Below are 24,722 nucleotides of genomic sequence, written 5' to 3'. Positions count from 1 at the left end.
GATTTATGGGTCATTGTAGCCATGTAGGCCAGTAGCTGAGTGTGCAGTATAATATCAGATTTGTGATAGGATTCTTAGTACATAAACCTGCCTCAAGTAATGGTTGTTCACCAACATCTATTGTGTGTGTCTTATGCAATAGTCAAGGAGCACAGCCCTAGTGTGTCACTGTAAGTAGTATGCATGAGATGTGTCCCCCTAACCAGGAGTGCTTCTCATTGAAGATATATTCATTTTTTTGGACCATCGATGTCTCTTTAATGTAGATAACAAAGTTTAAAACTGATGGAGGTGCATGAAACTGTAATAAATGCTCTATTTTGTTTTTGAAGGATTTTGTCAAAAGGAATTTGTCTTGTGTTAATATCTTTTCTTTAACCCCTTCTGTGCCACACCCTTTCCCCCTCCTGTGCCGGGCGTTACATTAGTGGGTGGGGTTCATGACGAGATAGTCTCGTCATGGGCACAGCGCTACCATGCTCCATGACGAGACTATCTCGTCATGGGCACTGAAGAGGTTAAAGACCTTTATGCAGTTTGTAAATATTTTGTTCACTTTTTAAATCAATCTTTTCCAACATTTAAAGGGGCTCTGTGCATTTACTTAAGGATTTGTGTACGGAAACGTAGGAAAATGATACTGCAAATTCTTGAAAAAGTTTAGAATAGTTTTTCCACATAGTGTTTGGGCCTGAAAGTTGCAAAATTATGCATACTGAAGATGTCTAATGTCTGCAAATGTTTGAGTCTGCAATTCTACTGTTGCAATATGTTTGTATATGTCAAATGAAAAAATTGTATTGTACCTTAAGTGAGAACATTGGTGCCTTACCACACATAATTTGAGTACATCTGACCTTTTGCCATTTGCATACTAAATATATTGACCTTTCCACTGACAGTTTTCCTTGAGATTAGATCATTAACAAAACTTTATCAGCATATTGCATATTTTATTTACCAGTTTTAAGCAGAGCTCCCACTACGATGAAGGTGAACTAGTTTGGTGTTTAAAGCTTAGTAGCATTAGGAGCTCATGCTTTGAATAACTTTTTATCAGGCAGATCGTTGAACAAAGCACACATATAAAGTGTACATTTCGTCTTTGTCAAAGACTCTATGAATTTCCCTTACATTAACAAAAACTGTAGAGTAGATGTGCACAAATTTGAATTAATTTTCCTATATCGCAGATCAACCCTCAACAAGCTGTTCATCATTTGTGTATGTCTGTGGAACCATCAGTCACGTCCATGTGCATCACTAAAACTTCATTACTAATGATTATCCTAGAGTATGGTAACACATTTACTGGCATTATATATAATATGTATGAGTTATTTAAAACAGTAACTCATGCATTCTGGGGCGGTATTGATGTCAGTAATGTGTTGTAAATTCCTGCACATATTGCTTTGTAAGATGCTCACTAATTTCATCTGAGCTTTGCACACACCACTATACCGATCAAGTTTGTGTAAGTCCTTGGAATCTTAAAATAGAGAGAGGAAATGATTGAGCAGCTTCGCTACCTTGGAATTTATGTAGGCGAAATATGTTGCATCAAGTGAAGAGAGCTGGTATTGATCAACTGCTCTTTCATAGGGAATATTTCAGCAGCTGGCAAGAGTAAGCCCTGTTGGAAAGTAACTAGTAAAAGGCAAAAAAGTTTACACATTTTATTTACCGCATGTCTGCCATCTGTGACTTTGCATGTTTAATCTGTTTTAGACTGTCACTCCAACACTTTGTTATAGTCAGGAAGATAATTTCAGGCAATATTTTAGGTCAAGGGATTGAGTATCTGTGGACACCAAATTAGATATGGAAGTTAACTACTCTTTCCAAGATGGCTATTGTTCTCAACAATAGTCCCTGCTATTTCCTGTTGTTCATGAATGAACGGCATTGTAATGGGAATACTTCCTTAGAAGTGGAATGATATCCCACACAGCCAGTTACATTAGGTGAGAGAGAAAGAGCTGAGTTAAGATGTGATTGGCAAAGTGGCAAGACTGTGCCTAAAGGGGCAGGACACAAATAAGCCACTGGCAGAAGGGGGCTAACCCAAAGCACACTCTCTGTATAGTGGTTTTGAAAATGCTGCACTGTCAAGCCAAACATAAAAAGAGTGAACAGCTAAACAAATATATATATTAAACAACCACATCAGTAAGAAAGAAAGTGAAACAATAACTGCACATGTTTACATAAAACAAACATTACTAGAAAAAAGTTAAAGATGAAGAAACTATACAAAATGGAAACCCATTTCATTAATCAAATAAATATTTCTTACTTTAAACAGACTATACAATGTTCAGCCAAGAAAAAGAAGAAAACATAGAAGCAACATACACAACGTCCCAAAAAGGCAAAAGACAGTTAATAGTGGAAGGATATATTTTCAATAGGGAAAAAGACATTGGAGAAAGAACAATGTGGAAGTGCCCGAAATACTACAAACAGAAGTGCCGTGGTAGAGCAATTACAAAAAACGAGAAGGTGATACACCACACAGAACACAACCATGTTCCTAGTAAAGCAAAAACATCAATTAGAAAAAGAATGAGAGAATTGAAGGCAAGGGCAAAAGAAAAATCAGCAAGTACCAGTGAGATTTTGAAGGATACAACAACAGACTTTTACTTGGTAGGACCTTTATCTGATCAGGAAAAATGAAAGGGAACTATTTTCAAAACAAGATTTCTCTGAATTATACACCACCGACCAAAATATAAAAGGAGAAAAGTCCTAATAAGCATGAATGAACCCAAATAATAATAATTATGGACTCTAAAAGAATTCAACTAAAATATTGCAAAATATTTTTACCAACTGAATTGCGCGGATGTTTTTTAGAATACATGCAGTACATATGAAGTAACATCCTAAATTGTGGATTGAATTCCAGGTTTAGCACTACAGAATAACTAATGTCTCAGAGCAAATAACTAAGGCAAGAGATATACAACACACCAAAGCAAAATTTTCTACAATAACAACAAGAGTAATTTCAAAGTGATTTAAACATCATGTGGCTGCTGGATCTTCTGCACGGACATCGGTTTGTGAAATAAAAATCGGAAGACATGCAAAATCAAAAACTAGCCAGTGATAAAAGGTAAAAATTTGAAAAAGTAAATGAATTCTCAAAAAAATGAAGACTAACAAAATAAACTATGCAACATTTTTTAAAAGGGGAAATCGGGGGCATTACCGTACTGCAAAGATGGTGACTGCAATGCCCTGAGGCTCTCTCTTCTCAGCCCATTCTTTCAGTGAAATGGCAACAAAGGCCCTCATCTGCTACTAAGAAACCCAGGGTTAAGCAACCTAGGTTTTTGAGTTGAAAACTACCACACTGGGAGAGAATCATCACAGAGTACTTCAGCCGAGCAAAGCCAAAAGCTGAGAAGATGGTGCAGTCCATACATGCATGCTCAACAAAAGGTGGTGGGCTTTTTTCCCTGACTTCCACATGAAGGAGATTCCTGGATACTGACAATGGAGAAGGAAAGAATATTGAAAGTCCACCCTGTTATTTTGAGCTTGGACGTGAATGGGGGCATTGGGAATGGTGCCCGTCACAGCCCAGCAATAGCAGGAGAGGTGGAGGAGTACGGGTTGATGCAGAGTCAACTCGATAGGAGGCCCTAGATGTGGAGGAAGTCTCACCACAGTGCTGCGATAGAGCCTCTTATATTTGGGCACTTCCACAGGTGACTAGTGGTTCATCAGGAGCAGACTGGCAGACCTCGCATGCATTGAGACCTAGACGAGGCTGGAAACCCACTTCTGTACAGGGGAAGAACTACATTGATTTGGTGGAAGTACCTGTTGGAAAAGCACCAAAGAGGAGAAAGGAGGAGCAACATGCCAGATGGAGGCACAATATAACATGTTAGCGAGATAAGGATGAATAATTGATTTTTAAGAACAATCTGGTGTTAATCGGGCACTAGATATAGGAGTGGCACAGAGCAGCTTTTGGGAAGAGGATCCTGTGCAGGTGGACACCACATATCCTCACACGCTTCAGTAAGAGTCAAGGAATTGGGGGCTCCTGCACAACATCTACTCTGGTTTTCAGCAGAAGGTTGGGCATTAAGTGAGAAGTATTGCCAAGGAGTCCAACAGGATAGACTACTATTGGAATTATTACATCCTCAGAAATGTCACAGTAGGTGGTGGTACTCTACCAACACAGCTAGAAAGACAACACAACTCTAATAAAAATAAACTTAAAGCCTGCCTGCCAAACTGGTACAGAGGATAGATGGCAGACCTGCATCAATAATTGGAAAACATTGAAAAGAATATGAATTCAATGATACAGTTGATAAGTAGAAATGGGGACCAAAGAGGCAAAAGACTTATTGAGATTGATGAAACCACTACAAAACTCTAAACCAAACTAATGGTCTTAACAAGTAAATTCAAGACTCTTGAAGCCCAAGTCAAGTTCCTCCATCTGAAGTTTTAGGAGTTAGAAAATAGGGTGCGAAGGGACAATGTTAAGATCACATACTCAACCAAAGATGCAGAAGAATCAGATTTCAGATGATATAAACAGACACTGTTTGGTCATGTTCTACAACACTAGGGAGACAAAGTTGGTGAAAATGTTGTCCTACACTCTGAAATACTGTAAAATTCCAGACGGACCTTTCTATTACTGTCTGGCAGTAGCAAAATATAAATAGGTGGGTGAACGTGAAGGAACATACCGCCTTTCAATTGGTCAAAAGAGATCAAAATGCAAGAAATAAGTGGTGGCCATAGGCGCCAGGAAAATGATGCAAGGATTACCCAGCAGCCTAGTGCAGGTCAACTCCAGATCGCTGGTACCTTGTGGCCTCTGGGTTAATCTGATTCCCTGAATTATGAAGATGTAGCATTATTGTAGCTGCTGTGTCACACACCATTGGGGCTGGAGTCAAGGAGGGAAACTGGACTACTCCATAACGGAGACCTGTGGAAGATGAGCCGAATGGAGGTCTGGTTAATATGGGTTTGTTTTACATTCACTAATATTTGTATTAATATTTTGAATTTAACTAGTGATATACTAGATGTGTTGTATATCTTGTTCATTGGGTGTATTAGGGGAAAACGTGTGCATGCGATGCAATGAAATGTTAGCTCAGATACTAGGCAGTAAAGCAGACTGATGATCATTGTGAAATGATCCAGAAGAAAGTCAGACAAGCACTGGGTCCACATTGACACAGTGATGTTGGGAATCTCCTTACGGTTACTTGATCTGCGTACCTAGGAAACACCGGCCTCCAAAACTTATATTTTAGCCATATCATAAGCTCTTTGTTAAACAGTTGGGACAAGGTAGCAGTGAAACTCAAGATCATAACATTCCTATGCCAACTGACACCCATTTAGGACAACCCGGAGATTAGCCCCACAAATACTGGTTCAGCCTTTCAGACCTGGTGAGAGGGTGACTCTTAAATTGCTGCTCACATGTTCATTAACTGATTGATCATATCATTCCTGGCCTGCAAAGTCTCAACTAATATGGAGTAGGGCAGTCAGTTTACATACCAACAAATTAGGCAGTGGGTAATGCAGCCAACAATTGAGGCGGTGGATATAGTGTCACTCACAAAAAAATCTGCTTGTGTCATACTGAGCAACAGAGGGGTAGATTTAGGGCCTATATCAAATGTTGGTGGTGCCTTTGAGAAGGGACAAGTAGAACTATGAAAAAGGGAACAGACATCGGCAGAGAATTTCATATGCTGAATGGAGATAAGCATAGCCTCTCAGTCCAACACAGAGAATCGTCCCTAAAATTGATGATGGGATTGTACTTAATAGCAAATCAACTGCATAAAGGTTTTCTTGGAGTTGTCTGATTGGTGTTGGAGGGAATTTGGGAGAGGGATCCTCCTTCATATATGGTAGCCTATTCCACTCATAACCACCTATTGCAAAGAGGTGCTGCCCTCCATTAAATTCATTAACTGGGTTTGAAACGGCAGCAGATCCTGCCACTCCCATCCTTTGGTAATACCTGATAGGGTGGGAAGAGAACAGATATAAATTATGAAAAGGATTTTTCCAAATATTACTAAAAGCCAAGATGAACATAGTGGGGCATTGAAGGCAACAAACTATCCCAACATGGCCCAAATGTTGCTGAAGAATTTGTGAAACACTGGGAGTGGAGGTATTATCTGCACATATCACGAAAGACAGGGATTACTTCCTGGCAGTATGGCAACAAGTCCTGCAGTATATGGAAAGAGAAAACGGAGGCAATTTTCCCACCCACATTGGGAGGCCTAAGAGTGTTTGACTAAATGGTACGTACAGAGCAAGTCTGGGAATAAATGGAGGTACGAAACCCCAGATGGTAGCATACAAACGCCAAAGTCAATTCACACTGTGCTGCTATCTGACTTGACCTGATACTCAGGCCCCAGAGGGGGAGGGAAGGGTTTGGAGTATTGAGATTTGTATTTTTCTGTTAAGTTATAGTGTTGTGTTTCATTTGTTTTTATGTTGCAATTATACAACAACAGAAGGGGCCACCATAGTAGTTGATAGTCCGATGACTTGATTACATAGTGAAATATGCACCTTCTATTAAAGAAACAAAATGTGTACTATGAGCCATGCTATAAAAATCAATAAAATTGTTATTGCAAAAAGACCTACATTACATTATTTTCCACCTTGAGCAGCCCTGTACCTGAAGGCTAATTCTTTGAGAAACACAATCCAACAAAACTCCAGGAAAGAGAGGAAGAACCATTGAGTAATGTAAATTAATTACAGCATATTTCGACGAGCTTCCAGCGAAGGTTCATAAAATCCAATCAGTCTCGAGGCAAAGCTTCAGCCCAATGCAAGTTAGTGTGCAAAACCTTCTGTGTCTTTTTTAATAAAAGCATTTTAGACGTGCACATTATTTTAAAGTAAAAGTTTAAAACAAAGGACATCAAACATTCAGAAACCAAACAAATACAATGTTTACTATTAATATTTTAAATGCTTGTTATTTAAAAAAAATATTAAAATAGTTTTACAAAATTATCATTTGTTAGTATTTTTTGAGTGAGTTGCATAATTTTTTAAGTGTTATTTTGTAATTGTTCATGTGTGCAAAAACTTGACTTTCCGGTTTGAAATTGCAAATCCTTATTCTCTGAATGACTGGGGGAAACCTGTCTGGATTGGTAAATGTTCCTTGGAAGTGTGCTTAGCAGTGATGACGGAACAAATAGTTAAAAGGAAGGTTGTGAGTGTGATCATGCACAATGCCAGGAACATCCAACTTTGTAAGCAACTATGCACGTTTTGCACGGTCATTACTAGCATATAGACTTGTGAAGTTTCTCTAACATCTTTAGGCATACCAGAGTCTAGGGTAAAAAAAACAATGATTTCTCTACTTTGCAATACTTATGTGAATTGAAGGAGCTTACAATCTATGATGAATACAGATTTCCCGGGGTGATTTTGTAATCGCAGCCTTTGTAATCTTGTCTCATCTCTCCTCCTGCACCATTTTGATTTCTTGGCACCGGACTAGTAAGATATTGCTTTCTTTGTGGGTTTTTTTTAAAATACAAAAGAGGACTGTTTGAATTTCCTTTCCTTATCTTTATTTTCTATAGGATATCTTGCGCTAGCTCGATATCATCTTTTTGTGTTTGCTTTGTTCGCCCTAAGTTGGCAGTGTATGCCCAGACGTGGGTCCCTTGCTCACTTTGCCACTGGATTCAAGCTAGCCTGGCTGATGAGGGCTGTTACCCCGAAATCGGTCCCAGGATACTTGTTTCCAGTCCAGGGAAGACATGGCTTGGCAGTTCGGGCTGGACTGTTCCCATGAGGCACAGGGTCAAGACTGATTTGCATATAGCTTTTTCTGAACTGGGGGAGACAAAGTGAGCTAAAGACCGATGATGGATTCAACCCAGATCTGTGACAGGGGGTGAGTGTTTGAAAAGTTTCAGCACTCCGTCCATCCTCTTTTTGTGTTTGCTTGATGAAGAGACCATTTCAGTAATCTAGTTTTGCTAGGATTAGTAAGGAAACAACAGTTTTTCTAGTGGTTAAACGAATGAAAGGAAGAATCTTTCCAATGATTCTCAGAGTGTTTAAATTGACAGAGACCACTGAACTAATATGTTTATTAAAATTCAGTTTGTCATCTATTGTTATACCTAAGTTTTTTGCTTAAGTTTGCTTAAGCTTAAGTGACAGTACACATGCTTACCGATTTAATTAAAAAAGAAAAATCTGTTAAAGCGTTTAGTGCTGGATGTTTGCATTGCTTTTCCCCTCTTGAAATTATGTATGGTTTGTTTTGGTAGGCGCGGAGAGATAAAGTGCCCAGAATCACAGAATGTTGAGTTCCCCAGTTCCAAGTCGGCAGCGCTGGTCATTACACCATATCCTCTCCCCATTATTACGTCATCTTGCCTTTACTTTAGAGCAGTTAATCGTACAGGGGTGGTTCTAAAGACACCTTTATTTACAAATAGTCCAGTAGACCTGCTTTTCTGATAAGGATGTATGAGGGATACTGCTAATCAGGGCCAAAGGGAAAAACATGAATGGATTAAAACCTATTCACAACTAGGTACAATCAGGGGCAGACCCATTCTCTTAACACATTCTAGCTATTCAGTATCTGCAGCCATTGGCCTCGAAGGCTTGGCTACAACATGTAGAGCTAATTACGAAGTGATCCATTTTATTAATTTCTCTAAATATAAACATTGAAACCTATTCTTTACTTTTATAGAAGATTAAAATATATGGACCTTTTAATTATGGGTTTAACAATGTCACCAAGCCACCTTACTCAGTGTTGGTCAGTTCCTTTGTCAATTATTGGCAGTTTCCCATCCAAGTTCTGATCGCAATGTTTGCCTACAAAATATATGCTTGAGTGGATCCTTCGTTGATTTATTTCTAATTTACTTATGAGCAGAGCACAAGGCATAACACTGATTAGTGCATACTTAGAGTGTGCACTTGTTCTAACCGCACCTGAGAGAGCCTTTGGCTGGATGAAGGTGCAAGATGAGCTTGAGGTTTTTAGTGTTTAAGTTGAGCTTTCAGAAGATTCTTAATGCACCTATTTGCAGACAGCAATGAGTGAATGGCTTTTTATTTTATCATCCGGAATTCCCGTTCCTAGGTGGCACGGGTCAAAAACTTTACCCTACATAAATACTGGTAATAGGAACAATATAGTCGTAAAATAAACAACATAAAATCTTATAAAAGCTGGAAATAATTATAGTAACATTTCAAGTACAATCCTCAAAACAGTCAAGAGTAAAAAAAAGGGAGATATTAGGAAACAACAGACTTAACCATTTTATTCAGTCTAGGACTGGGCTCTTTTAATGCATGTTTATTTTATAAAGCACTTTAAAGTCCATTGGAACATATCCGATGAATTTGAGGAACTATGCAAGTCTATGGGAGATGTAGAATTTTGCAAGTCACTGTTGGTACACAAAAAACTGAGGACCCATATTTATATTCCAACAGTACCCTTTCCCTTCCTACTGCGCCTCTCATTGCTTTTCTGCTGGCATGTATTTTTGGAACACTTCGCTCCTATTAAAGGCTCTGTATCTAAATAGGACCAGCTTTGAATATGACTGTCCTCTACATGCTCTTTGCAGGTTGTTCTGATGCGCAGGGGCCTCCTTGATATAGACCGCCTCCCACTCAAGCTTTTGTGTAAACTGTATGCTAAACCTATTAGGTGCAAGGCACTCTGATCACTGGGGCCCATCCCTGCCCCCTTCCCTGTTCTACCGATGGTGCCTGAGGAATGACATCTAACACTCCAGATGGCGAGAAGGAGCAATCCCCTGCACCTTGTTACCTATGGGCCACCACTGGGAATGCAGGCTACACACCAAGAAATATACCCAGGACCAAGCCATCAGCTAATGCCAGAAAACAAGATATAGATAAGTAAAACACCATGGGGTACGGTACAAGACAGCTGAAATAAATGGCTGTCTTGAAATTGAAAGCAATCTTCTTGGACCATGGGCCTGGAAAGGAAACCACTCTTCAACTGGACCACTCACTTTGTGAATCAGAGCAGATTTAAGTTGAATATGAATGCAGCACAAAGTATGTGACCATGACACCACCCCCTTTCCCCCCCCCCCCGAGTTAAAGAACAGCAGATGGTTGTCACTGGTGTTTGAGCCAACTCTCCCAATCTTATACAACGCCACTTTCTTTTCATTCACTCAAAGTCTTCTTGGCCTGCTAGCAGCTCATAGAAGCTCCATTGCTAGTAGGACACATTGTGAAACATTAAGATGTTGGTATGACTTCCTTAAAAGTCAGGGTTTGAGTGTTTTTATTCCATCTTTTGGTAAAGTAGAAGATTACAAATGAGTTCACCTTTAATTGACCTCATTCACTAATGGCACAGCTTTTGATGGCCACACGCAAACCATGCATTTGATGCCCATTTCATTCGGTGAGCACAGTGTGTCTACTGAACTAGTATTTTGTGGCTTGGAGGCTGATATTCGGTGCATAAAACACCTCTGTTGGAGCATTTTATGCCAATGATCTAAGTATCTTCCTTGTGCTGGTATATTTTGAAATTGTTTTGTGATCCCTTTTTCTGGCATTTTCGACACCCAGCTTAATTGGGCTGATAGCTAATGACTGTGTTAGCAATTATCTTGCATACAGTGCTTCAAATGTATGTGTCAACCTTTAGTTATACCTGGAAAACGTTTATCTTAACATTGAGCACATAGTGCTCAATTTGCCTTCCACACTAGAGCTAACATTGTATGTGTTCCCTAAGCTCACTGACCTTAACATAATGCTCAAATAAGAAAATATAATACCAAAGGAATTAGTAAAGCTTTAGTTGAGCATTGTCTGTAGATTACTGTTACTTAGCAGTTTTATTTTTAAAGATGATTCATGTGAAATGACAATTCTCTGGTCATTCATTACATGTAAATAGCTAACAACAGGACTCTTATTTTAATCCCAACAGGTGATGTGCCTAAGAACAGAAAAAACAAAGATAGAGGTACAATAAAATGGATTGAAAAAGCACCAGATCAAAAAGTATCAAGAGAAAAATCTAAAGTGGACATATTGCAGAGTACCAATGAGGGAACGTTTCCTAGGAGTCAGCTGTGGTCAGAAAGAAATCAGGAACTGGGAGGAGAAAAGATTACACCATGGGACAGTAGTTTCACCCATTCCACTCAGGTGGTTTTACATCCTAAAATCCCCTTAATGCAAAGGTCACAGAAGTACAGTAATTGTGACTGTGGGCTAAAGAATGCAAAGCTTTATTCATATCAACGAGGCAAACAATCAAAATGGAGAACATTCTCATGCACTGAATGTGACCAGAGCTTGAGCCAGAAGCGAAGCCTATCTTTAAATCAAAGAAAACACTCAGGAGAAAGACCATACCAGTGTACCAAATGTGAGAAAAGCTTCAGTCGGAAATTCAATCTCACTGTGCACCAACGAACACATACTGGCGAAAGACCGTATCAGTGTACCCAGTGTGGTAAAAGCTTCAGCCGAAGGTTTACTCTTTGTGTGCACCAGAGGACACATGTTGTGGAAAGGTCATAAGAGTTTGCTAGTTTTGAATTAAACATTAGTGACCAGTCAACATTTATGTGTCATTTGAAATACTTGTCAAAAAGAATCCCAAATGGATAGAGAAAAGAGGAAGTGTAACCCAGCAGAGCCAAGTCACTCAAAGTGCCAAAAACAAGCCTCAAAACAACAATGAAATCGCTATTTACAGAAATGCTAAACGTGTCTAAAAATCAAAATCTATCTTTACGGTAATGACGCCAAAGGGCAACCATGACTTGAATGAGACCAGTACTGGTACATCATGGCTGTTCTGTACTCTGCATGAAGGGACAGAAAATGATCAAAAAATAGGAGACACAATCAATTATAAACAAAAGATAAAAAACAAATGATACATCGCTGATTGTTTTGGGTGCAAGAGGGATCACAAATAATTCATGTCTGTCTGAATATGCGTATTTCTAGCTCAGTAATTTAAAAAGTGAAGCATAAATACAATTGATGATTTAATTTTGTTGGATGAACCTAGGAACAAAGTTGGAAAGTAGTTAATGATGTGTAGTTGTACAAGTGGTAGTCTTGTGAGTGTCGAGGCTTTGGTCACTGATTTCCAAACTAAAGTATGAAGGGCTACGAATCAGAAATTAGTTAAACTCCAGAAATGGTATTGACTGTGACACCTGATCATGAGCAATTGAGGTATGCCAACAGCATATGTGACACTTTATAATACATTATTACAGATTCAACACATCAAGTGTGCGGATTATGTGAGAGATTTGTTATGTTGAACATTAACCTAATGTTGCATAGATTTAGGAATTAGATTAAAGACATTTCAAACCATGGGTGTCCTGAGCCAAAAATATTTCAAAATATCAGTGATTGCCTGCACTGGTTACTCAACAATCAAAAAAAGGAAATATGATAACAGCCACTTTGGCTATAATGTTAAAGAAAAACGATGACTTACCGAAGAAAGAAGTGTGCAAACTGGCATCTGGATTGTTACAGATTACAAGAAACCTTTTATACTGCAGTTCTTTATACAGAACTCCATCCTAATATCCAAGGCACCATACACTAAATCTGTTTCAGTTGCACGATCAGGCAGATAAAGTAATAGCAATGCTCCCTATTTGTCGATCAACTTTTTTGCCCCTTGCCTTCTTCATCTAGTAGTAAATCAAAATATAATGTAAAGATGAAGTCATGCCTTGGATGGTTCCTTTCCCCTTCCTTGGAGGGGACTGTATTTGGAATTTGAATCAGGTGTATGTTGACTCTAATCTTCCTCTCCTAAAACTCGCCGTTGCCTTCTGTTCGTGGCTGCTGGGTAGATGATGTGTGTTTTGCTGTAATCACAAAATGTGAGACGAGACAGACCCAATGCCTACTTGTTTACTTAACATAGTCTCCCTTATGGATTGTATATCCTTTTTATCTTCTTTATGCACTTCAGTCCGCAGATTGCCCTTTACGTGAGTGCTTGTTTTACTTTAAAATAAAATAATGGCGGTAAACTAAGTGTGTCCCTCTCATTGACTGAAAAGATACAGGACAGGTTTACATGGGAGTGGGAGAAACCTTAAGTTACATACAATCACTACTACTGTGTATATTTTAATGTTTGACTTTATAATAAAGTGTGTTTTATTCAGAACCTTGAAGTATGTGTGTTGAATGTCTCTAGCCTTCCTTTCTGATCAAATTCCAGCCTTTTGACCATAGCATAGAAGCAATAGGAGAGAACTCTTGTAGGCATTTTAAATTATTGATATCGAGCTAGACTTTGAGTGAAAAGTCTCATCAAATGTTGGCAAAAGAACAACATCCCTTTCTTTACTCACATCATCCTTTCAGTTTCAAGCCAGTGTAATCGAATGATGTAACCTGTAGGATCACCACACAACTTTCAACACCAGTTTCTTATCACAAACCCTTTAAGCCCATATGATATCAAAGGATGTCACACCACATCATTGGACCATCATAACACCACAATGTGGTATGCCACAGTATTTTACTCTGATTATTTCGCACAGAGTAGTACTTTGAATTGGTATAGCATCGAACTTTTAGGAAAACATTTATAAAATCCCTTAAAACACTGGCTGAAACACACACAAGCTCTTCAGAGATCAGTATCCCAGATAAAGTACCAAAATGAACTTGCATCATGAGATGAATGTAACTAAAGGTTATAAATAGTGTTGTCATGTTAACTACAGCTGAGTAGAAGACAAGCTATAAAGTAAAATGAATTGTTCCATGTAATTAAAAGATCTAATGGACATATATGTAACTGTAACACACCAGCTAACTGTGAAAGAGGTACTCAGTTAGCCCATCCTTAATAATTAAACTGCAATGCCTCAAATAAGCAAGGGCTTACACTTTCATCAGCACAAAATGTATTTATACTATACTTTGCCGATGTAGTACAACCTAGCCATCAAAAATGATATATGGTGCACTGCCCCTCCTACCAAGATCTAAACTGCTTCTGAGGAGTGTATCTTTCTGCATCATATTCTCGGGAAACCACAAATCTATAAGGGCATGAGAATATTTGAACAGTCTCAACATGCACTAAACCATTATATGGCGTTCCACAAAACTGAGCATACGCTGCAAGTACAAGCTTATACAGACTTATGTTATTTTCTTTAGCATATGTACACAAGGTGCACTAAGAACGCATGTTTAACTCAGAGAGAACTTAGATGCACGAATTAAGAAAGCTGTGGACAATCCAGCGCAGAAGAGACTACATTTGCCACTAAAAAGCTTGGGCTTGCAAGATGCTATAGAGGCATAATGAGTCACAGAAAAAGAGAATCATAACAACCTTTGATACAACCCACCAGAAAAGAAAAGACATGCTCAATTTATTAAAAAGCCAGCACTTCAGGTATTTACTAAAGTGTCAAAAGATGGCTTATTCTCTCAGGCTACATGATACAGTGGTCCATTGTTTAGCTAGAATAATGGATAAAGACCAGTCCCCAAAGGTCACTGACCTTTCATTGGTAATAATGAGTAGAAGACTAATGCTGGGGGATTCCAGCACATTCTAACCTTAGGAAAAACACCAGGCTACTCCCAGCTGCACATCCTGAGATTCTTTCCACCTCCGCACCCACCCCCTCAACAGACCTTGATCACGCCACCACCAATTATCATTCCTGGTTAGATCAGGCTAGTAGACAACTAGCCCCAGAAAACATATCCACAAACAGGAGAGCTTCTCCTTCACAGCCCCAGTTTTCATACAGGTTGAGACCATGTAAACGGGCCTGTAGGAAGCAAGAACATAATTGGAGGCACATTTATGAAACTACAGAAAGGGAAAGTTATAGATTAAACATTAGGGAATATAAAGATTTAATTTGTGAGGAAAAATCAGGTACTATACGCACAAAATTAAATTTGCGAAAAACCCGACCAAGGAACTTTTTAGTATGGTAAAAAAAACTATCAAATATTGTTGATTCCAAAAAGACAGAAAGTAGTCAAACTTTGTGTGACTCTATTGCATCGTTTTTTGTGGCAAAGGTGGAAGACATCTATATTGGTTTTATAGCTAAGAATACATCGGGCATTTGGCACCTGGTGCCTGCTGACCTGAAGGGGGAAACAGAATGTTGAGCTGGGCTTTAGAATAATAATAACTTGGTACTTCTTTCATCCTTCTCAATTCTGTCAGAGGAGCGAGTCTATGACCTTTTATTATCAATAAAGTCAGGGTCCCCGTTGGACCCCTGTCCTTCCAGGATCGTCCAGTTGGCTCCTAATGTGTCAGCCAATCAACTGACGAATATTTTTTAGGAAATGATCAGTCGTAGCTTCTTCCCAAAGATGTTGAAAATCACATCCATCCTTCTTCTCAAGAAACTGAATTTGCCTCCATTAGACCCAAATAGCTAACGGCCAATCTCTTTTCTTACCTTTCCAGCCAAGATTATTGAGAAGGTGCTGAATAAGGAACTGTTAACAGTCCTCAAGGCAAATCATCTGCTGGACCATTCACAATTTGGATTTAGAGGGGAACATAGTACGGAGTCAGCATTGATGGTGGGTTCAGAAAAACTGAGAGCCATTCTTGAAGCAGGACCAAATGAGCCTTGAGCCTGCCGACTATGTCGGCTACATTTGATAGGTCAACCATGTTATATTGGTTGAGCGGCTTCATTCTCTCAGTAACAGTAGGCTCTGCCCTAGCCATCTTAAAATCCCTTATGATTGTAAAAAAAGTAATTTGTGGCCTTGGATACATTTTCGTCTAGCACATTTTCATTACCTTGTGGAGTCCCGCTGGGCTCATCTTTGAACCCTACACTATTTAATCTATATATCACCCCCTGGTTTCGATAATCAAAAAGTTAATATTCTAAGTCATCAGCTATGCAGACGACACTCAGATAGTGGTTTCCGTAACTGGCAATCCGGAGGACACTGCTAGCAGGTTTCATAGGTGTATGCTAGAAATCAGCAATTGGATGACCTAAAACTGCTTAAAATAAAATTCCAGCAAAACCAAGGTGCTCCTGCTGTGTAAAAACACTTCCTACTGGTCCCCTTCCTGGTGGCCACAGGAACTGGGAGCACCTCCTACACCTGTTTCTAAGGTGAAAAAAACTTGGGAGTTATCTTTGATGATAAACTGTCATTTGACAGGAATATCAATATGGTTACATCCTTGTCATATGTCCTTAAACGTTTAAGGGAAATTTTTCCACTCTTTCCACAAGATGTGCAGATACTTGTAGCCACAGCACTTGTGCACGCAAAATTAGATCATTGTAATGGACTATATGTCAATTTACAGCAAAGATTAACCAACAAATTATAAGTGCTGCAGAAAGCTGCAGCACAAATGTTGCTTTGAATCCCAAACTACCACTCTGATTCCTTGGCTCTGCTCAGCTTCATTGGTTGCCAATTTGCAAGCGCATTGTTTTTAAAGCACTTTATATTGTTTTCAAAGAGAAGAATGGTCGTGGAATATATAAAGTATAAGTTCAGATGGTATTATCCACCTAGAACCTTGCGGTCCTCCTCAGCCTTCAATGTGATGGTACCTAAAGTGAAGAGAGCTCACTGGGAAGGCAAGAGTTTTATTTATGGCACAGCTAAAAGATGGAAAACTCTTCCGCTTTCTCTGAAGAAATGTACAGATCTCTGTGCCTTTGGGAAGGATCTGAAAACATGGCTTTTTAAGCAATAGCGTTTTCCTTATTTTTAGGACTTTTAGCTCTGATATCTTTTTAGTTATTTTTCTTTCTTGCAGCTGGCAGCGCCTAGACACCCTTGGGAATTAGTGCACTATCCCAAAAACTATTTTCATTTAATTTTGTTCCTGTAGGCAGGGTATGTTTTCTTTCTAAGTTAACATTGCTGCAAAGTGCCCTAATTTTGATTTAAAGTATCGAAAACCTGTTTTGTTCATCCTGCTATTTATTATATACCAGATTGTGATGATTTCGGTGCCTAAAGTTATATAGTGATTTGTGTTATTTTTATAAATTGGTGTGGATCTCCTTATTAAGTTGTATGCTTCATTTGTTGACTGTGTGTTTGTTGCGGATGTCTAACACTCCTCTCTGATAAGCCTAAGGCTGCTTGACCACACTGTTCGTAAAAGAGCACCGTAGGATTACTAGAGCAAGCCACTGGCATCTCATAAGGGAATACCTCGACTCTTTGCACTTTATACCTCTTTTTGGTATACCATATAAAGAGCCGGCTTCCTACAGGAGCTAATCCCTCGTTCAAGAGGAGGATTGCAAAAGTAGTATTGATTATATACTGGTATATTTTAGGGTTTGGCAAGAGATGGTTGATATGGAGGTCACTGATCGCCAGGAAAGTGACAATATCCCTCTCTCACTCATACTGAAGGGGTTCCAAATGAAGGAAGTGTCCTGTCCTGAAAAAAGCAACATCTACAATAGCTCTGAATAATAATAGGCGCAGTGTGAAATGGGTGTACTTTTATGATACTGAGAACATCCAGGAAGAGATTTATGAAATAGTCAGCGCAGCTTTGTCAGTACTTAATGAACAGGACTGTTCATCTTCCCAGATTTGGGGTGTTCATAAAGATTTGTTTTCTAGTTTGAAGGCATTATTTGTGAAAGAGGTCAAAACCCTCAATAAATCTCCTAAAACACACTAATGATTTGACCATCACTGCAGAGTGGCAAAATCTGACTTGGTGAAAGCTCTAAAAAGCAATAAAAGGTATGACATCACCAGTCCCAGACTTAATTATGCCACGGTTATCAAGTCTAGTAAGACCAAGTGGGAAGCTAAGATGTGGGAGTATCTGCTGGAAGCAGCAAGTGGGATGGATATTAGATTGTTTTAGCACCTGGTGACACATAAGGAACGTAGGGACCATGCTCACGCAAAATGTCATATCTCTGCGGGGGAGTGCGTAAAGCATTTTACAGCTCTTTATGCTGAGCCAGAACTTGAAGATAGTAGCCCCCAGGGCTGAACTCTGGGAGTTCCTTGGTAAAGCTGGGGTTCCCAATTGTATATTGAGTCTGATTCAGCAGTTATATACAGGGAATTTTGCTAGGGTCAGATGGGGCCCGGGTGGAGAAACAACTGGAGACCTCCCAATTAGATGAGGTGTCCATCAGGGATGTGTCGTGGCACCCGATTTATTTGTGTTAGCCATCAATGGATGTATTGCCTATCTTTTGGATTTCCAGAACTATTCCCCTAAAATAGCTGGGTCCAAAGTGCTGGGTCTGCTCTTTGCAGATGATACTCTTCTCTTCTCCAAAACCTTGTGGGGTTTAGATACCTTCTTTGGAAAGTTTAGTTTATTCTGCAAGGACCACGGCCTAGAAATAAACAGTAAAACTAAATTATGGTATTCAGCCATTGGAAGAAAATTAGGGCGAATGTGGTTCTACAGGGTGTCAGTTTAGAGAGGCACCCTAAATTCGATTATCTCGGTGTGCGACTTAACGACACCCATAAATGGTCGGCCAAGATTGAAAAAAGTTTACTAATTCTTAAACACAGAGCTGGATTTTTAATAAAGTTTGCCAATAGAGCAGCTTCATACCAAATCTTTCCATCACTAGAAATATATAAGGCTCAAGCCTATGCGGCAACTCTATATGGGGCTCACTTGGGGCTATTGTAACCTCTATTCACTACAGAAGTGAAAATTCCTACATTAAATCCTTGCTGAGGCTACTGAAAAGTGCCCCACTACTAACGCTGAGGTGTGATTTAAATCTCAGACAAATTTCAGATACTGCCTGCCTAAAACATATTTCATATTGGATCAGACTCTGGAGGGTAGAGGAATCGGCCCCACACTAAGACTACCACTGGGAGATAATGGCCAATTGGTTGGCATCTATGATTCCCTGGGTCTCTCACATAAAATCCTGGTTGACTAGGCTAGGATTAACTGAATATTGGCTGAATTCCTCTTCTATGCCTAAGAGCGCCTGAGAAACTGTTAAACACTGTTATTGGAACGCTGTTTTGTGCACTAGAATCTCGACTGTATTCTCGATAGCCTGACTCACTCATTTTTGTCCTTCAAATGTGTATCCCAATTCGAAGAATTTATGAACTGTGTAAACGCCCCAGTTTTAGGATCCATGTAAATTAAATTAAGGCTAGGGATTTTGCCAATTGCATCGTTCACTTGCTTGTGGAGCAAAAACAATGGTATTTCCAGCAACCTATGTCCCCTGAGATGTCAAACTGTTGAAAACGAAGAACATGTTCTATTCTTTTGTCGTGCTTAGGCAAAACAGCATGCTCGTTGGATTGCTTTGCTTTGTCGGCTTTTCGAGCTTAAAAATTGACATATAGTCATGAGAATCTGTAAGTCAGACAATAGATGAAGCATTGTATATTCGGTCTCCAATTATTTACGTTCAATTTGGCATATAAGATCAAAGGCGGTTGAGGCAAACATTTGATTGTAAGGGTTACTTTTAATGTTTTATCATTTATGCAGCTCTTCTTTTGCATGCACAGTGCACTTTAAGTCTACCTATAACAGTTAATGCTTTTGAGTATCCCCTGAAAAGATTGTACTGCTAGGTGTAATGGCTAGCATAATAGACCCTTTCAGAGCCTATTTGTAGGTTTCTTTTTGAAGTTTTTGTCTTTCTGGAAATTGTTTAGCATGAAGGTACACCATTGTGCTTTTTATCGTAAAAGATGAAATATGATCTTAACCTATTTTAATATACATGCACTGTAATGAATTGTGTATTTTCTTCATCTTATGTTTTATCTAATTTTGAGATGATACTGTGTACTTTTATGGTTCCTTGAACCGAAATAAAGTTGTTTTGAAGATTGTAATATACAATTTGACAAACAAATGCCCAGAATCCAATAAGGGAAACTGGAGTTTATGATTTTTAAAAGTTTTAAGTAGGAATAACGCCAAGAAGCACAAAGTGCCAATGATAGTCATTGGTCGAGGTAGACCAGGACCTAGGTTCAATTTGAAGCTGGCAGTGATGGAGTAGAGGTGGGATGCCCCAACTAGGTAAATCTTGGTACAAAAAAGGACAAAGTGCGTCTGACCACGGTTCAGCACATCAAATCCCAGGTGGAAATAAAAACAATTAGAGAGTCTGTGCAACAACTTTCAGAGCTCGCCGTACTTCTGCTCCACTGGAAACCAGATAGGCAATGTTTTGAAACTTCGAATGATGAAGCATTGTTACCGTCGCTGTATCTGACCAAGGATACTGGCCGCTACAATGCCCACCAGAAATGTGGGATGCTGATTGAAATACTCAACCCATAACCACTTTATAATTTATATTGAGGACTTTACAGTTTCCCAGACTGTAGGTTGTTGATCAACGCTGTAGAATTTGCAAGCACACTATAGGTATTATTGAAATCTTAGGATATCTTCTAGCTTATATGGCCTAAGAGAACCTTGTTTGAAGTACACAGGTGGATCGTGCCTGGATTGAAATAGCCTAGCCCTGATGAAGTTCCAGCTGTGGAACAAAAAGTGTTGGCTGATGTCTAAATTTTAACTTCCACGACAGTAAAGATATTTTGGATAAACTTGGAGCTTACTGACTTTGTCCTGGTGCACCTTCCCTTTCGCATTAGGTTCATCTTGGTCAAAGATTTCACCCTCATACTTAGCCAGGACTTCATTGGAGGCACTTTGAGATTAACAGTGTAGTGTGTCAGGCAGAGCATAACATCAGCGAAAATTACAGGTACAGTTGCCACAGGTCAGCTAGGCAGTTACAGCAAGGGCATCTCGTAGCTTGTTGTCTCCCTGTAGCTACATGGATGGTCAGCCAACTGAGCCCTGGAGTCTACTTCTTTGTCCTGGTTACAAGAGGAAATGGGTCCAGTCCAATTTTCCCTCTAATTTGTTTCCTCCATGTGCAGCAATGTAAGGTCTATGTGCGCTGCAGCCAAGCCTATGTGCGCCAGTACCCAGACTGCGCGTGTGGGTGCAGCACCAAATATCACTCCAAACGTTTGCTTAAAATTTTTAAAAGACTGTGCATTTCCACGCATACAGCTCAACGTGAACAGTCTTGAGGCAGTTTTGAAACCGTCCCAAATAGCAAATTGAAACCTTGGCAGCTATGTTGCTGTATTCCGTTCTTAATAGAGCTGGGCTGTGGGGTGATTGTGTGCATTTGTTAAAGTTTTCACATTAATTGCAGCTCATGACGGGCGCTGCGATGAACATGAAAGCTTTAACAAATGCTCTCTTTGAGCAGGAAAAATAAAATGATAATACTTGGTTATTATCTTTTTAATTTTCGCAAATTTGGGGCTGGGTTAGGGTAGGGCGGGCCTGGAGGCACAGGGGGAGGTGTGGTTTGCACACTCCAAGTGCACATGACAGCTTGGCCAGCCGTCTTTGCCCGGCCAAACAGCCCTGCGCAATTTGCATGTTCCCCACCAGGCTTCATTACACAGCCTGATGGGGAACATGCCCAGGCCACCAGTCCCCATCTGAGTGCCGATCCAGGGCGCTCAGGCAAATCACAACGTTGCATTGTAGGGTTGTGATTGGCTATGGGAAACCTGGGTGCTTCCTTGTTCCAGGACTCACTGTAGAAGAAGGAGGAGAGAGACAGCTGGCAGAAGAGGTAAGTGGTATTTTGTTTCCTCCGCTCTTCCTCTTGTACTCTCCATCTCGCCCCCTCTTTCTCTGCCACTCCCGTGGTGTCTTTCGCCCCATCTTTGTTTCTCTTTCTCTAACTCCCCCCTTAACTCTCTGTATTATTTCTTCCCCCTCTCACCACTCGCTCATTTTACCTAGGGACTGTATCCAGGATGGCGAATAAAACTACTGTGGCTAGATGAGCCCGAGACCAGCCTTTGAAGATTTTAGTGTTTGAAATTGCTAGTTTTTAAACTGTACTTTACCTGCAGTCACATTTCTCGGTTAGACATGCATTTTTCAGCATTTGAGCTGTAAAAGTGTTAGTGTTCTGAATTCTTTTAGAATAACAAATAGTGGGAGAGAGAAAGAAAGAAAATGAGAAGTGCATACATCAGGTAGTGTATTTTTAAAATAGATCTCATTTTAGGGGGAAGCAAAGCCTATTGCCTTCCACTGCCCGTTCAGACCGAAAGATTTCAGACAAGCATGAAGCCCTGGCTCCCTCACCTGTGCATAGTAAGACAGTATCAAAATATTGTGTCAAAGTCCTCTTTCATAACGTGACTGTAGGCCTCTCACTTTGAGGGTCGTTCTGTTTGTTGTGCCGGTTTGAAACCTTTCGATTCTTTCTAGAGCCACACTAAACATTTCACGGAGGGAGTGCACATGGCACAGTTTCTGAGGCATTGGCTCATGATGTAGCATCCAGACTCAGGCTGACTCATTATTCTCCTGACACCCCAGACCATGTATTATTGGTTGTCAACCCAAATATCACAGAACTGCCTATTGCACAAGCATGAGCCTTAGGCTGGACCGCAGCTCCCTCAGCAATGAATAGTTTTTCTCAACCCCGGCGACAGTCAGATTCTGCTGATATTTTCTTTCTTTATTTTGTGTAATTTTATATAGCGCAAACTTGGACCAAGGCTATAAGAGCACTTTACATGAGCTCCAGATTACATTTCACATGTCAGGTTTTTTAAGCACCTGGAGATTTCGTGATTTTCCCAGAATCACAGGACGTTGAGTTAAGCTGGGACTTATGTTTCAAAGTCTTGCAGCTTCGTCCATTAAGTCACATGTGCTAAAAGAGGGGCAGCAGTTTGAGCTTAAATTTGTGTTATTTTGCCGGTCTAACGCATTTCACTGGGGTGATCCGCATCATCCTACTGAAATGCAAAGTCACACATAACCAGTATCGTTCCTCCTCGGCTACTAGTGCTGCAAATCATGCACCAATGCTGGTGTAGTATCATTTCCAGGTGGCCGCCATCTGTTTTTTGATGCTTTTTTGGTGCTTCCCTTGTCTCTCCTAAGGCGCAATGCGGTAACCCTTGTTATGCTGTACAGCTGCCTGTGAGGTAGTCAAGTTATGAATGTCCCTTTTTTATCTCGACATTTTGCCGTATTTCTGTCTCCAAAGTCGGGTCTCGGGTGCAGACACACGTGTGCCATGCACCGGCAGCCCTACAATGTCAGCTGCTTTGAGTGCAACATCTGCAAGCCAGGACAGAATCCAATGCGGGTGAGGACCTGGGGGGGGGTAAATGACAGGAGTTAGGTATTTGGGGAAGGCGCTGAAGCTCTGGAGTGGGCGATAATGACCCGCAATAAACTCACAACTCCCTGCTACAACACTCCCCCACCTTCTCTAGCCCCCTCAGCTGTTATTCCACTCAGGATTGCTGTGACGGGCACCAGTGACAAGCTGGTTCACTGGGGGGCGGGGAGGAATTGGTGTAGTGCAGATGGGCACATGTCTACTTCATTCCCCTGCTGACATCGCCCCCTCTCTCCCTTCCTCCCACTCTCCTGACTAAATGGACGAAACACTTCAGTCTAGACCACATAGTCCTAAAACATGTTAGACCTTAGTTGCACCATGTCTCAGACAGAAGATCACGGAGGAGATACTAGAGGGTAGATCATTGGGTCTTACTGTGATTTTAGCATCCTAGAAACGGTCTGATTACTCACCGATGAAAGCAGCTCTTTTTGGAAGGTTTAATCTGACCTCAGATTAGTATTTTTTTTTTAAATTGCAGTATTACTACACCAGAGTAACCAGACATTATTGGAGGCCTGATTGGACCTTGAATAAACTGACATTTTTAAAATGATGGAGAAAGCGTAACCTGGCATATGTAAACCTCTGATTTCTGCAGAGAACATCCTATGTATTTATTTTGTAGAGTTACATTAACATGTGGCTGATGGAGAGCTGTTTAGCGCTTGCAAGTTTGCAAAGACACCTGGAAGGCGGTCAACATGAGGGTGCAGAGGAATACACCTCAATTAGTGCACATTTTCACTCTGATTCACTCATAGCTGCCAAGGTTTCAGATTGCCAAGTGTGACGTTTTCATAATTTCACTGTAAATATGGGTGACATTCCCGCAGTCTGACTCTGCTCAGTTTTCAGAGGCCTGCTGTTAGCGCACTTTAGTTCAGTGACTTTCTTAATTTCTCATTGCTCAAATGGGTGTAATTTCTAATATTTATATGCTTCCCTTGTCTTCATTGCTTGATTTTGCTTGTGAGAAAGTGTCACTCATAGTCCTTGAAAATGACACTCATAATTACACTAAAATTATGAAAATGTAACACACAGTAATCTGAAACCTTTGCAGCTATCCTGAGGTCTTCCCCCGCCCCCCCAACCACCCTCGAATCACCACTCCCAAAGCTCACCAGCCGCCACTGCTATTAAGAAAATAAATGAAGCAATTCTACAAATACGGCGTGTGCTTTCAGGTGATTATGAAAGCACAGCCATGTTTGTAGACTTGCTGCATTTCTTTTCTTAGTATAGCTGGGCTGCGAGGTGGTTGTGTGCATTTGTTAAAGATTTCATGTTAATCGCAGCTCCCATCATGAGCAGCTGTGGGGTGATTGTGTGCGATTGTTAACGTTTTCATGTTAATCACAGCGCCCGTCATGGGCTGTAATTAACGTGAAAACTTTAACA

General features: G+C 40.2%; 1 protein-coding gene across 10 annotated transcripts in view; it reads left to right on the top strand.

Annotated features, from left to right (window-relative positions):
* LOC146818007 (uncharacterized) overlaps window positions 1–24,722 on the top strand; it is a 202,823-nt gene that overhangs the window by 170,748 nt on the left and 7,353 nt on the right. For 3 of the 10 annotated variants that reach the window (XM_085611495.1, XM_085611494.1, XM_085611496.1), the window contains one exon: window positions 11,030–13,261. The exons of 3 other annotated variants lie outside the window; for them this stretch is intronic. In XM_085611495.1, the coding sequence (XP_085467621.1) occupies window positions 11,030–11,628 (599 nt within the window). In that variant the 3' untranslated portion in view covers window positions 11,629–13,261. Of the gene's footprint in view, window positions 1–2,308; window positions 3,839–6,707; window positions 6,876–11,029; window positions 13,262–24,722 lie in introns of those variants that run through there. 4 more of the 10 variants (XR_014963043.1, XR_014963042.1, XM_085611498.1 and 1 more) reach the window with 2 other exon arrangements.

The sequence above is a fragment of the Triturus cristatus genome, chromosome 6, assembly GCF_964204655.1.
Source record: "Triturus cristatus chromosome 6, aTriCri1.1, whole genome shotgun sequence".
Lineage (NCBI taxonomy): Eukaryota > Metazoa > Chordata > Amphibia > Caudata > Salamandridae > Triturus > Triturus cristatus.
Note: the sequence above shows the minus strand (reverse complement) of the source record. Positions and strands in the feature narration are given on the sequence as shown.